The 12,709-nt window shown below is 37.8% G+C and overlaps 1 protein-coding gene across 3 annotated transcripts in view; it reads left to right on the top strand.

Annotated features, from left to right (window-relative positions):
- CTNNA2 (catenin (cadherin-associated protein), alpha 2) overlaps positions 1-12,709 on the top strand; it is a 1,691,926-nt gene that overhangs the window by 1,259,279 nt on the left and 419,938 nt on the right. For all 3 annotated transcript variants that reach the window (XM_006900179.1, XM_006900178.1, XM_006900180.1), the window contains exon 8: positions 5,003-5,155. In XM_006900179.1, the coding sequence (XP_006900241.1) occupies positions 5,003-5,155 (153 nt within the window). The remainder of the gene's footprint in view (positions 1-5,002; positions 5,156-12,709) is intronic.

Genomic DNA, 12,709 nt, shown 5'->3' with positions numbered 1-12,709 from the left:
TTCTCTCCCCCATAGACTTCAATGCCGTAAACATATTTCATCCAGTTTTTCTCAGTCTTACCCCCACCCCAATGCCAGCCTCATTCTACAACAGTGCTATATGCATTTGTCCCTTTGTGACTGAGATACCTCACTCAGCATAATGTCCTCCAGGTTCACCCATTTTGAATGCTATTGCATGAGTTCCTTGTTTTTCAATGCAGCATTTTGACAGAGGATTTGGAATATAACCCTGTCATAGGCCAATCAGGAATTACTTGGAACTTTAATCATTATATTTCCCTTGCCTCCACCTCCCACCCGTCCAAGCATAAGCACAAGTAAATATTGTGAGGATGGAACAAGATTGGGCAGAGTTTTCTTCTTTTGTACTTGAAGGTTTCTATGAGTTACAGCTGACTCTCTAGCACCTAGCAGTAACAAAACCCATTCATCTATATTGCTTTCAGTTAAATAGTAATTGATTGAATACCAATTAATATATTTCAACAAATAGATACATACCTGGGCATAATGATTCATAAATATCAAGAAATTTGGAAGCAGAGGGAAGTCACTGGTTGACAAAGTTTAGTGAGTGAAAGGAGGATGTGAAGGAAGTAGGAAAGATCCAACAGGAACCTGAAAATATGGGATAAGAGTGGGCATAGTGATTAATTTTAGGAAACACAATGTATAGGAATAATTGTGTAAAATACCATGTGGATAAAGCAGTGTGTGAAATTTGATGTACATGAATGAAATACAATGTATACTAATTTTGTATGTAAACCAATATAAATTGTTTTTTAAAAAATGACCTTTCCAAAATGCCACAGAACGAGGATGTCAGTTTAAAGACTAAGGTGAGCCTAATCCAAGCCATGATATTTTCGGTTGTTTCCTATGTATGTAAAAGTTGGGCAGTAAATAAAAATTACAGATAAATTGGTGCCTTTGAATTGTGGTTTTGAAGAAGAGTACTGAGTATCCCAGGAACTGCCAACAGAACAAGCAAATTTGTCTTGGAGTACATGCAACTAAGGTGTTTATTAAAGGGAAGGATAGTAAAACTTCATCTCACATACTTCAGGCATGCTGTTAGGAGAGGCTGGTCTTTTGGAAAACATCATGCTGGTAAAGGTGGAGAGTTCAAGAAAGAGAGGAAGATCCTGTAAAAATGCATTGACACAGTGACTGTAACAAGTACATGAGATGGTGAGGATGGCTCAGGATAGCACAAGGTTCAGATGAGTTGTTTATATGGTCATTGTGAGTTGTGGTCAACTCAGTGGCACCTAACAAAAAAAATGCCATATTTCCATCAATAAACATTTGAAGTTCTTTTATTTCTTTATATTTTATTTTATATTCAGTGGTTTCACTAATAGTAATTGTTCTATAAATGTTCAAAGAAATGAAAAAGAATGAACACATGAATCAGAAAAGAGCTATTGGAACAAGGCCTTGAATCCAGTCTTGGGATTTTTAAATTTAGGAACATTTGTTTTACTTAGAAGAGGGCTTCTTCTGGGAAATGAAAGTTTGAGACCAAGTCAGGTTGTTTCTTTTCCAATTCTGGTTCTGCTACTTGCTTATGATTCCAGATAAATTGTTTTGCTTTCCCAAGTCCTAGATCTTTCCTTTTTTAAAACAGGTGGTCTAAGAATAATTCATTTTTCATTGTTGTGATTAAGAGATTAAACTCTATGTATAAAGGTATTGATTGTGTATCCAGCTCATTTTACACGCACTGAATATGTAAATTCATAGATAAACAGCAGCTGTTCCATAGGAGAAGGATGAGCAATCTCCTTATATGTTATTTGCTGCCTCTGAAAATTCACTAGAGGTTCAGCTACGAATTGGTTCTGACTCAGCAGCATACAACAATAACAATAATTCTTAGGCAGTAAGTCAATACTTATTATCAGATAATATTAAGTATATTTAACATTGTTGTTGTTATGTGCCATTGAGTTGCTTGCAACACATAGCGACCCTATTTACAAGAGCCCTAAACCCTGCTCTATCCTGTGCCAACCTCACTGTCTCTGATACACCTACTCCCATTACCCCATCACTGAATTGATCCATCTCATAGAGGCTCTTCCTCTCTTGCACTGTCCCTCCACTCTCCCAAACATGATGTTCTTCTTTAAATACTGATCCCTCCCAGCAACATGCTCAAATTATGTCAGACAAAGCTTCAGAATCCTTGCTTCCAATGAGTAGCCTGGTTTCATCCTCTCCAGGACAAACTTGTTTGTACTTCTAGCAGTCCATGTTATATTCAGCACTCTTCTCCAGTGCCACAGCTCAAAGGCATCAATTATCTTTCTATCATACCTAGTCATTGTCCAGCTCTCTGATGCATAGCACGCAATTGTAAAGACTATGGCCTGGATTAGGCACACCTTAATCGTCAGCCTGACATCATTGCTCTTCAGTACTTTGGAGAGGTCCCTGACAGCTGATTTTCCCAATGCAATTCGTCTCTTGATTTCCTGGCTGCTGGTACCAAGAATCTTTGATTATGGAGAAGCAAACTAATACTGTTAACAATCTCATTTTCTTCACCATCCATTATGATGCTGCCAATTGGCCCAGTGTTGAGAATCTTACACTTCAACCTTACACTTTGCCATATTTCCCACTGCTGCTGAGTAAATTCTTACTCATAGGGCCAACCACATCAGGTTTCTGAGGCTGCAAACCCGTATGAATTGAGACTGTCCATCCTTTTCCCTGGGAGTAACTATTGGATTCAAATCACCAACCTTCTAGAAAGCAGGTTGACATGCTGCAAAGGATACCACCAGAATTCCTTCATCATGTTTAGTGCCAATGAAATCCCATTCAGAGTCAAATTGAAATATGGTATACATACGTTATTGGAATTAAGATAAAAAGGAATTGAGATTTTTCGTAATTATCCTTCATTTGATCAGTAAATATGTATACCTTTGTCAAAGGTGTCTGACTATTCCTTAATAGATCTATATCTTTTAAAACCATCCAGATAACTATATATGTATGAAATTATATATAATACTTACAAAATATATGTATATTTATGTATCTATCTATACATACCTATATCTATATATATAGGGTGTGTGGGTGGGTGGGTGGGTGTTTATGATGTTGTCTCCCTTTCTACTTTAAGAAAATTATGAACGAAACCATACTGAACTGTTGTTCAGGGATGGTTTAATATTTTCCACCTGCCTTTCTTGTTTTAAAAATGTGGGAAAGATCTGTAATGAACAATGAACATTGTTAAAGATCTTAATGTTTATTCTTACTAACCCTAAAGGATAATTTAATTTAAGTACTTTTATTTTTCTGGAGAAGACCAACTTCATCATCATGACACCTGGACACAAACATTTCTGAGCCCATCAATGAATAAAAGGCAAAATTTCTCACTCCTGGATGTTTGCTGTTTCCATCTCTGTCAAATACAGGAGATCTAGAAAGAACAGGAGAAAGAAGTGTTAATATTTGGAGGTGGTTTCAAGATAAATCTCTCTACCCAAATTTCCCCCTACTTCATTAATTCCTAAAGCAATTTTTCATTATTTTTTTCTTCAGAAATTTCAGAGTCCCTGCACTACATTATGACACAAAAATTCATTTAAGAAGAATATGTTGTTTAATGAAAGATGAGTACAGAGTTCTCATTACTGAAAGTCTACAGTGTGTTGAGCTATGGGCCATAGATGTGTGTGTGTGTGTGTGTGTGTGTGTGTGTGTGTGTGTGTGTGTGTATTTCAATTGTTACATATATAAATATGTCATCTCTGTTTCCCTTAATGTGGTATTGTTTGTTGTTATGTGCCTGCCACTCATAGTGACTCTATGTACAAAGTCCTAAACCCTGCTCTATCCTGTGCCAATCTTACTGTCTCTGATACACCTACCACCATTACCCCAGTCACTGAATCAATCCACCTCATAGAGGGTCTTCCTCTCCTGTGTTTTCCCTCCACCCTTCCAAGCATGATGTCTCTCTCCAAGAACTGATCCCTCCTCGTAACATGTCCAAAGTATGTTAGACAAAACTTCAGAATCCTTGCCTCCAAGAGCAGCCTAGTCTCACCCTCTCTAGAATGAACCTGTTTGTTCTCCTAGCAGTCCATGGTATATTAAATACTCTTCTCCAGCACCACAGCTCAATGTCATCAATTCTCTTTCTATCATCCCTAGTCATTGCTCAGCTCTCTGATGCATTGGAAATAATTTCAAAGACTTTGTCACATAATATGACAAACTAAGCACCCCTAAAAAAACAAAACACTAAACAAACAAAAAAACAACAAACCAAAACCAAAACTTCACCGTTGAGTTGGAACTGACTCATAATTGACTCTCTATTGAGTTTCTCAGGCTTTAAGTCTCTCAGAAGGAGATTGTCCATCTTTCTCTTTGTCCATCTTTGACACCTGGTCAAATCAAATCACCAGAGTGGTGCAACATTTGAGTTAGCAGTGCAACCCTCTATGTTGTAAATTTAAAATAGCTATTGCTGCTTAGGTTAGCTACAAATCTGAGTAACCTTATGAAAAACAGGTAAGAACCTTGCCCTACCCTGTGCTATCCTACTGATATATGCCATGGTCAAATGCATTGTTTAGTTACTGTGTAAACACATCTGATGAGGTCTTCCTCTGTTTCTCTCAGGTTCTACCTTTCTTAGTGTGTCCTTTCCCAGGAACTAGTCCCTCCTCATAATATATATGCCTTAAGTATGTGTGACTTAGTTTCACTAGCCTCACCTCTAAAGAAAACTCTTCTGGTTACCTCTCCTGAAACATATTTGTTTTCTCTTTTGACATTCCCTGGTACATTCAGTATTCTTAGTCAGCACCACAGTTCAAAGACTTTGATTTGAATTCTTCTTCCTCAGTTCATTCTTGTTTTAGTCGATGAGAGCTTCAAAGTGTTTTGGAAGCATACATTTTGGCACCTTTACAACCTATTTCTTAATTGTGTGTTTTTTGTTTTTATCTACTTGTAGCTCCGGAAAGCAGTGATGGATCACATATCAGATTCTTTCTTGGAAACCAATGTCCCTTTGCTAGTTCTCATTGAAGCTGCAAAGAGTGGCAATGAAAAGGAAGTGAAAGAATATGCCCAGGTTTTCCGTGAACATGCCAATAAACTGGTGGAGGTAAGTCAGAAGAGGGCTGAGAGATTATCAATTAATCTAATCTCTATATACAGCTCTTAGAATTTCAACACACCATTATTCTACTGCTTTTCTTGGAGAGAAAAAGTGGAGGAATCTTTCTATTATTGTCTAATTATCCCACCCTTTATAAAGGTAATGCATTATCAGTTATTTGTGCTCTATCACAAAACTCTGAGCATGTTCTAAAATGTATGTATCTACTAGTACTCCTGAACAATAGGTGCAGAAGGAGAAGGAACACATTGATTTCTTTTTTAAAAAATAATCTGCATTAAAGAATACTGTTACTTGAGGTAGTTAAACTGTTAACCTCTGAAACACTGCTCTTTGTGTTTCTTCCTCTCCTATCTCTCCACCCACTATCTATCTCAAATATAGAGTAGATGATCACACTGTGAACTTGTGGAAAAAAGATCTTGTCTTATCCAAAGAGCTATTTGACTGAAGGATCTTGGGTCAGTAGTTGGAGCATTTGTTCAAGATTATCATTGTGTTCTAAGAGTTAAAGGACTATGTGGGCGAAGTATGATAAATTCAACCTTGTACTGTGTAATCTTGGAGGAAAGATGTTGTAAAAAGGTATCCTAAATACCTGCTTAGTTTGTTCCTCATTTAACTCATTACTGATGGAGCCTTCCTAGCTGAAGACACTCAGACCCACGCAGAGAAAGACCTCCAAGCCGAATCATTCATTTGAATGATTCTGAATAAGTCAGAATCATTACCTATAACAGGACTGAGTATGTGTTATCTTTAGTCATAGTAACAGTCCATAAGCTTCCTGCCAAAACTCCAGTATCTCTAGATAATCCCAGTTTAGAGCTAAAGATCAAGCTGTAGTATACTATTGAGACATTTTTTCTGATTCTGTGTCCATCCAGGTACAAGAACTTCATCACTGTTGACATTACAGCCACTTGTTTTGAGACTTTACTAGGTTACTGAACAATTCAAAGCCTCTCCTACATTGGTCTTTGATGTCAAGGGCACTTCCATGTTTTGAGACTTTTGGTGTGCTAAAAAAGTAGAGTGTAGAAAGGGGAAGGAGAGAAGGCAAAACTGATACCATTGTGAGTGAGTGCTGAAGAGTATTACGTATTTATATCTAATAAACAAATACTAGTAAAATAAACATAAATTATGCTAGCTATGAGGGAGCTCAGATGGTCTAGTGGTAAGGAGTCATGCTACCAATTCAAAGGCATATGGTTTGAATTCACCAGCTGCTTCATGGTCAAGATTTTCAAGAATTTCTTGGTGCCCAGAAGATTGAGGAACTTGGGTAGACATTAGCCTGTTTGACAGGAGAGAAACAGAAATTTAGAGACCTTCAGGCAAATTCTGCACTGCTAATATGACAGCTATATAGCAGTTGAAAAGGTGGCATGGTTATTAGACTAGAAGCTTAAGAGGAATAAGTTTAAACAATGGGAAACAATTAGAATTCAGAAGGAACAAAATTGGAACATCATCAGAACCATAAACGTGCAGTGTCACCATCTTGAACAGTCATCCAGGTGAGGTGGAAACCCAGGATGGTGGTATGGCAGCAACAGCAACAGAATCCACATAGCTGAAAAGGTCCTATCTCCCCACCTTGTCCCCTGTGGCCCTGCCACTACTTATCAAGTGTTCCCCAACATGCCGTACGTATGTGAGAGGAAGTTTAGCCATCCTGTTTTTGAGGGACACCCTAGGTGCAATTCTTCCATGTACTTAGAAAGTATGTAAAGTTTTTATTACTCACATAATGGGACTGTTTAGATGAGGTGCAGCATGCATCTAAGCCAAGCCACAAATGTTTGAACAGAAAGGGGGCATATATCTTTGATTTTTATTGTAGTGAGACGGTAGAGCCAGGGTGAGATAATGCTGCACATAGGCTTGGGCTGCATAGTTTTACCCTGCTGTCACAGATGAAAAGAAAGAGGGAAAACAAAAGCATGCTGGCTTTCTTATCAGGTTGCCCAGCAGTAAGGTGAGAGAGAACAAGAGTAGGTGGCACTTAAAAAGCTATCAGCGGTTAAACATTCAAAATGGAATCATACTCTTCACTGTAATTCAATTTTACTCAAAATTAGCCAACTTTAACTAAATTTGAACTTGTATAAGCAAGCTATTAGGCCTCTTTAAACTTCTTCAAAAGAAGCTCTGGTGGTCTAGTGGTTAGGAGCTACATTAACAACACAAAGATATAAAGTTCAAGTCCACCAATGCAGTTAATTGGGAGAAAGATGGGCAATTTTGTCCTGTATAATGTTTAGTCTTTTTTTTAAGAAAAAACTTATTTTAATAATTTTAATGAACATTTACAGAGATTTTGGATTTGCTGCACTTCTTTCCCACCCTGCACTCCCCTCCCCAGTTTGCTCCTCTCTTTGAAAAGTAAAACAACCTCCCTGGTGCACAATCCCCCGGCACCTCTCCCACTGCCCCAAGTACATTCCACTATGCAACCTTAATCGTGAACTCTTGTGATAACCGTAATATCCTATCATACATTGCTTTTAAATTATTCTCTCCCTCATCTGTTTTAATGTAGTATACACAATTTATCCAGTTTTTCTCAGTCTTACCCCAACCCTGATATCAGGCCCATTTTACAGCAGTGGCATCATGCAGTCCTTTTGTCCTTTTGTGACTGACATATTTCACTCAGCATAATGTCCTCCAGGGTCACCCATTTTGAATAATATTGCATGAGTTCCTTCTTTTTCAATGCAGCATAGTAGTCCATTGTGTGAATATACCACAGCTTCTCTATCCATTCGTATGTTGATGGGCACCTGGGTTGTTTCCAACTCCTTGCTATTGTGAACAAAGCTGCAATAAACATGGGTATGCATATATCTGCTTGGATGTAAGTTATGGTTTCTTTAGGGTATATTCCCAGTAGTGGAATTGCTGGGTCAGATTGGTATCTCTATTTGCAAATTTTTGAGAAAGCGCCATACCGCCTTCCACAGTGGTTGCACCATTTTACACTCCCACCAACAGTGAATAAGGGTTCGAATTTCTCCACAACCTCGCCAGCATTTGTTGTTTGCTGTTCTGTTAAATTTTGCTATTTTGACTGGGGTGAGATGATATCTCATAGTTGTTTTGATTTGCATCTCTCTTAGAGCTGGGATTTTGAACGTTTCTTCATGTGCTTGTTGGCCATCTGAATGTCGTCTTCGGTGAAGTGCCTCTTCATATCCTGTGCCCATTTTTCAATTGGATTATTTACGTTTATCTTCTTGTGGTGCTCAAGTATTTTATAAATTCTAGATTTAAGTCCCTTGTCTGACATGTCATTCCCAAATACTTTTTCCCAGTCTGTGGCTTCCCTTTTTACCGTGTAGGAGAAGTTTTTGGATGTGCATAGGGATTTGATTCTTAGAAGGTCCCATTCATCTATTTCATCTTCTCCTGGTTGGAGATTCAGCTGTAAGTTGGTTCCAATTAGATGGCACATAACAATAACAACAAATGTTCAAAGAGGAGTCAGAGCAGTTTTTAGTGTCTCTGTTTTACTATTTGATTTTTCAATTTGTTGTGTTCTCTGGAATGCCAGATAAGTTGTTTTTTTTTTAAATTATTTTATTATTTTTTGTGCATGTACCATCAAATCAGATCTGACTGGTACAGGAGGAAATTGTCCCTCCTTCTCCGGCAGAGCATCTGGTGGATTCGAACCGTGTATCTTTGGGATTGCAGTGCAGCTTCTTTCCACTAGGCCACCAGAGCTCCCCTGCCAGTTAAGTTTTGATTGATTTTTTATTTAAAAAAAAAAGTCTACATTTGTGTTAAAAATATGGACAATCTGTATTTATTCTTTTCTCTGGATACTTATCATATCGACAAATCTACAATGAAGAGGCAGTTAATCTTAACAAATCAAAGAGTTAACTGACTTGAGGCCACTCTGTTGTCTTTCAAAATTCTAGTTTGCCTTTTGTTGTCACAATATTAAAAAATAGTGTGGTACCACCTGAGTGTCTGGAGTACAACTCTGTTCCTCAGCTCATTTGTGAATTTAAAAAAAACCCTCCAATTATCATTTTCTCAATACCATGAAACTGTTAAAATATTGTCTTTGATTTTGGATAATTTATCACATTGAATATCAATGTGTGTAATTTAATTGTCAAAGAATTTGGCTGAAAACTTGGAACCTCTCTCCTTTCTGCCATTTTTGTGGTCCAAGTTCTTATTGCCTTGACAATCCTGATACCCACTCCTTACCTTCTCAGCTGTGAGATTGTTCAGAAGGGCAATCCACTTAGCAGCTAATTTCTAACTGGGGTTTTCAAATCTCTTCATGTTGTTGTCATGTGCCTCCAAGTCAGAAGAGACTCATAGATGACCTTCCAGCAGATTTTCATAGTCTGTGAAGTGTACCGGAAGATTGTCCATCTTTCTCCGGTGGAGCAACTGGTGAATTCAAATCTCGTGCCTTTTATTGGCTGCATAATTCCTTTCTACTAAGCTGGCAAAACTCCTTTGCAACACTAAAAATTTCTTAGGAAAGAGTGGCTGCATATGTTGGGCACCTCTCAAAGAGCATATCTTATTTTATCTAGTCTAAGTTCTCACCTATGTCCTCAAATAAATTATTCCCATTAAAAGCATGAGAATCTTGTAAGGTACTGTTTAATAAGTGTTAAATAGAAATCTCTGAGGACTGGTTAAATATATTTGTATCATTTCTGCTGTCACTAACATTTTTTATCATGAGTTTCTTGTTCTGTGGAAATATGGGGGGTTTATACAGCACATGAATACAGAAATTAATAAAAGTAGATTTGAGTCAATTGAAATAGTGAACTTGGAGCCTTGTTTCATGTAATTTTCTCATTAATGTCCCTTTCTCCCCATCAAGTACACTGCAAAGTCTGACTCAAGTACATTTGTTCTTGATGAAGTTACATTTTTTTAATGCTACATCATACAAGAATCATTTCAAAATTATGAAATGAAGAATGTAAAAATAAAAGCAGTCAATGATATATGAATCAATATAATGATTTCATTTATGTGTTTTCCCAGTTTAGTAAGTGAGATTCATGGAAATTGATGCTATGAGATGAATTAATGATATCATAATATATTCCAGAGTTCTGTGGGCTTTAAAAAATTCCCAAAGAGAATAGATTTAATGTGGACAAAATACTAGCAAAATATGAATATAGAAGACACAATTTATTATAGGTCTCTATACTTACAATATTGTTGTTATGTGCCATCAAGTCGCCTGCGACTCATAGTGACCCTATGTACAATGGCCCTAAACCCTGCTCTATCTGTGCCAATCTCACTGTCTTTGACACACCTACCCCCATTACTCCAGTCACTGAATCAATCCACCTCATAGAGGGTCTTGCTCTCCCGCACCATCCCTCCACTCTCCCAAATATGACATCCCTTCTCCAAGGACTGGTCCCTCCTTACAACAAGTCATAAGTATGTCAGACAGAGCTTCAGAATCTTACTATAACAAGTGGAATTTTGGAATTCGCCAACCCCTTGCGTTTATGGTATTTTAATACATTTATTGTGAGGAGCACTGGTTGTGCAGAGGTAAATACGCAGTTGCTGGCAGAAAGGTCGGTGGAAGTCTCCCATATGGAGATTTTATGTGAGAAAGACATGGAAATTCACGTTCATGAATTTTAGTCTTGAAAAGAGGTTTTGTATTCGGTCCTGTAGCATCCCTGTGTCGTTGTGCTTTGTCCTATAGAGTCACTGTGTATCAGAATTGACCCAACAATAATAGTTCAGCTAAAGCTGCTATAGGATTTATTGGTTAAGATAAATTCGCTGATTTTTTTTTTTGTGATGAATGTCAGCCTATACAAAGGATCACTAGTAGACCTGAGTTAACAAAAATTTTCTTTGTTTCTCAGATTCAGCTTACTGAGTTAGTCACTGAGAGTTAATTTAAGGGCACCAGGACAAGGTCAACACTGAGGGTACTTTGAGTTGATTAGAAGATACTTCATTCTCAAGTCCACTGGAAAAATGGAAAGAAAATGATGGTAGTCCGTACTGAAGTAATTAATATTAAGAGGAATGAAGTAGTTGTAAAGTGAGAGCAAGATACCTATTTCAGCAAAGAAAATAAAAGCTGATGAAGTGCAAAATCAATATTAATTTTCAAAGTCTCTGCTGTTGTTATTAGTTGTTGTCAAATCACCTACAACTCATAGTTAGTGACCCTCTGAACAACACATAGAAACCATGCCCTGTTGTGTGCCACCACCACAATCTTTTCAGTGCTCAATTTCATTTGCACAGTCACTGTGTCAATCCATTTCTTGAGGATCTTTCTTTCTCTGATCCTATATTTCAACATGATGCCTTTTTTGGAGGTATGATCCTTTCTGACAACATTCCAAAATATGTGGAGTAAAGTTTCACCATCATTGCTTCTAAGGAACACCCTGGTTGCACTACTCCAAGATAGCTTGCTTGATCTTTGACCATCCATGGGATATGTAATTTTCTTCATTAACAACACAATTCAAAGTTGTTGGCTATTCTCAGGTCTTACTTTTCCATGATCCACTTTTCAGATGTGTAAGAAGCAAATGAAAATACCATGGCTTGTGTCAGATTCACTTAGTCTTTAAACTGACACCCTTACTCTTCAGCACTTTAAAGGGATCCCAGATATTATATTTCTGCACTATTTATATATTTTATTCATTAACTGCTGATATCGTGGATACTGATTATGAATCAAAGTAAAAGGAAACCCTTGAAAATTGCAATCTTTTCTCCTATCATGATGCTGACGATTTATTAAGTAGTAAGGTATTTTGTTATCTTGGACTGATATATAATCCATATTGAAAGTTGTTGTCTTTGATCTTCTGCAGTAAATACTTCAAGTCTTTACTTTCTCCAGGCAAATTGACAGGTGAGCAGTACTCAATGTCTCTAGAATCTTTTAAGTTCTTCTAGTACAATACTGAAACTGTAGTGGCTTATTCGAAAAAGTGCCGAACTACTCAGTAAGTGACCGCACTTCTCTGGGCCAAGGCTGGGGACTGAGGGTGGGGTTGTTTAAATCCACCAGTGGTAGCTCCTCGAGAAAATATGGACACTCTCCCTCATTATTATTTCTAGACTCAGGCACCTGATGAAAGTCGTTGTGAGTCAGCTTTGTTTTGTTCTGTTGTCCTTTGTGAGACTTGTAGTGGTAAAAAGCTGCACTGCAATCCCAAAGGCACACAATTTGAATCAATCAGCTTCTCTGAGTAAGAAGCATGGACGGTCTCCTCCTGTGAGATTTCTTGCCTCTGAAAGATTGCTGGATGGTCAGCTATGATTTGATTTTGACTGAAGAGTACACAACACCAATTCAGGAAACCCACTCACTCATTTATCCCTTCTCCCATGTCTATCATAGCTATCCTACTGTTGTTGTTGTTGTTGTTATGTGCCGTCGCAGTCGTTTCCGACTCATAGCGACCCTATGCACAACAGCCCTAAACCCTGCTCTATCCTGCGCCAACCGCACCGCCTCTGACACACCCATCCCGATTA

Source organism: Elephantulus edwardii, unplaced genomic scaffold (assembly GCF_000299155.1).
Source record: "Elephantulus edwardii isolate Elephantulus edwardi_28Jun2011 unplaced genomic scaffold, EleEdw1.0 scaffold00275, whole genome shotgun sequence".
NCBI lineage: Eukaryota > Metazoa > Chordata > Mammalia > Macroscelidea > Macroscelididae > Elephantulus > Elephantulus edwardii.
This window is presented reverse-complemented; position numbering and strand designations above follow the sequence as displayed.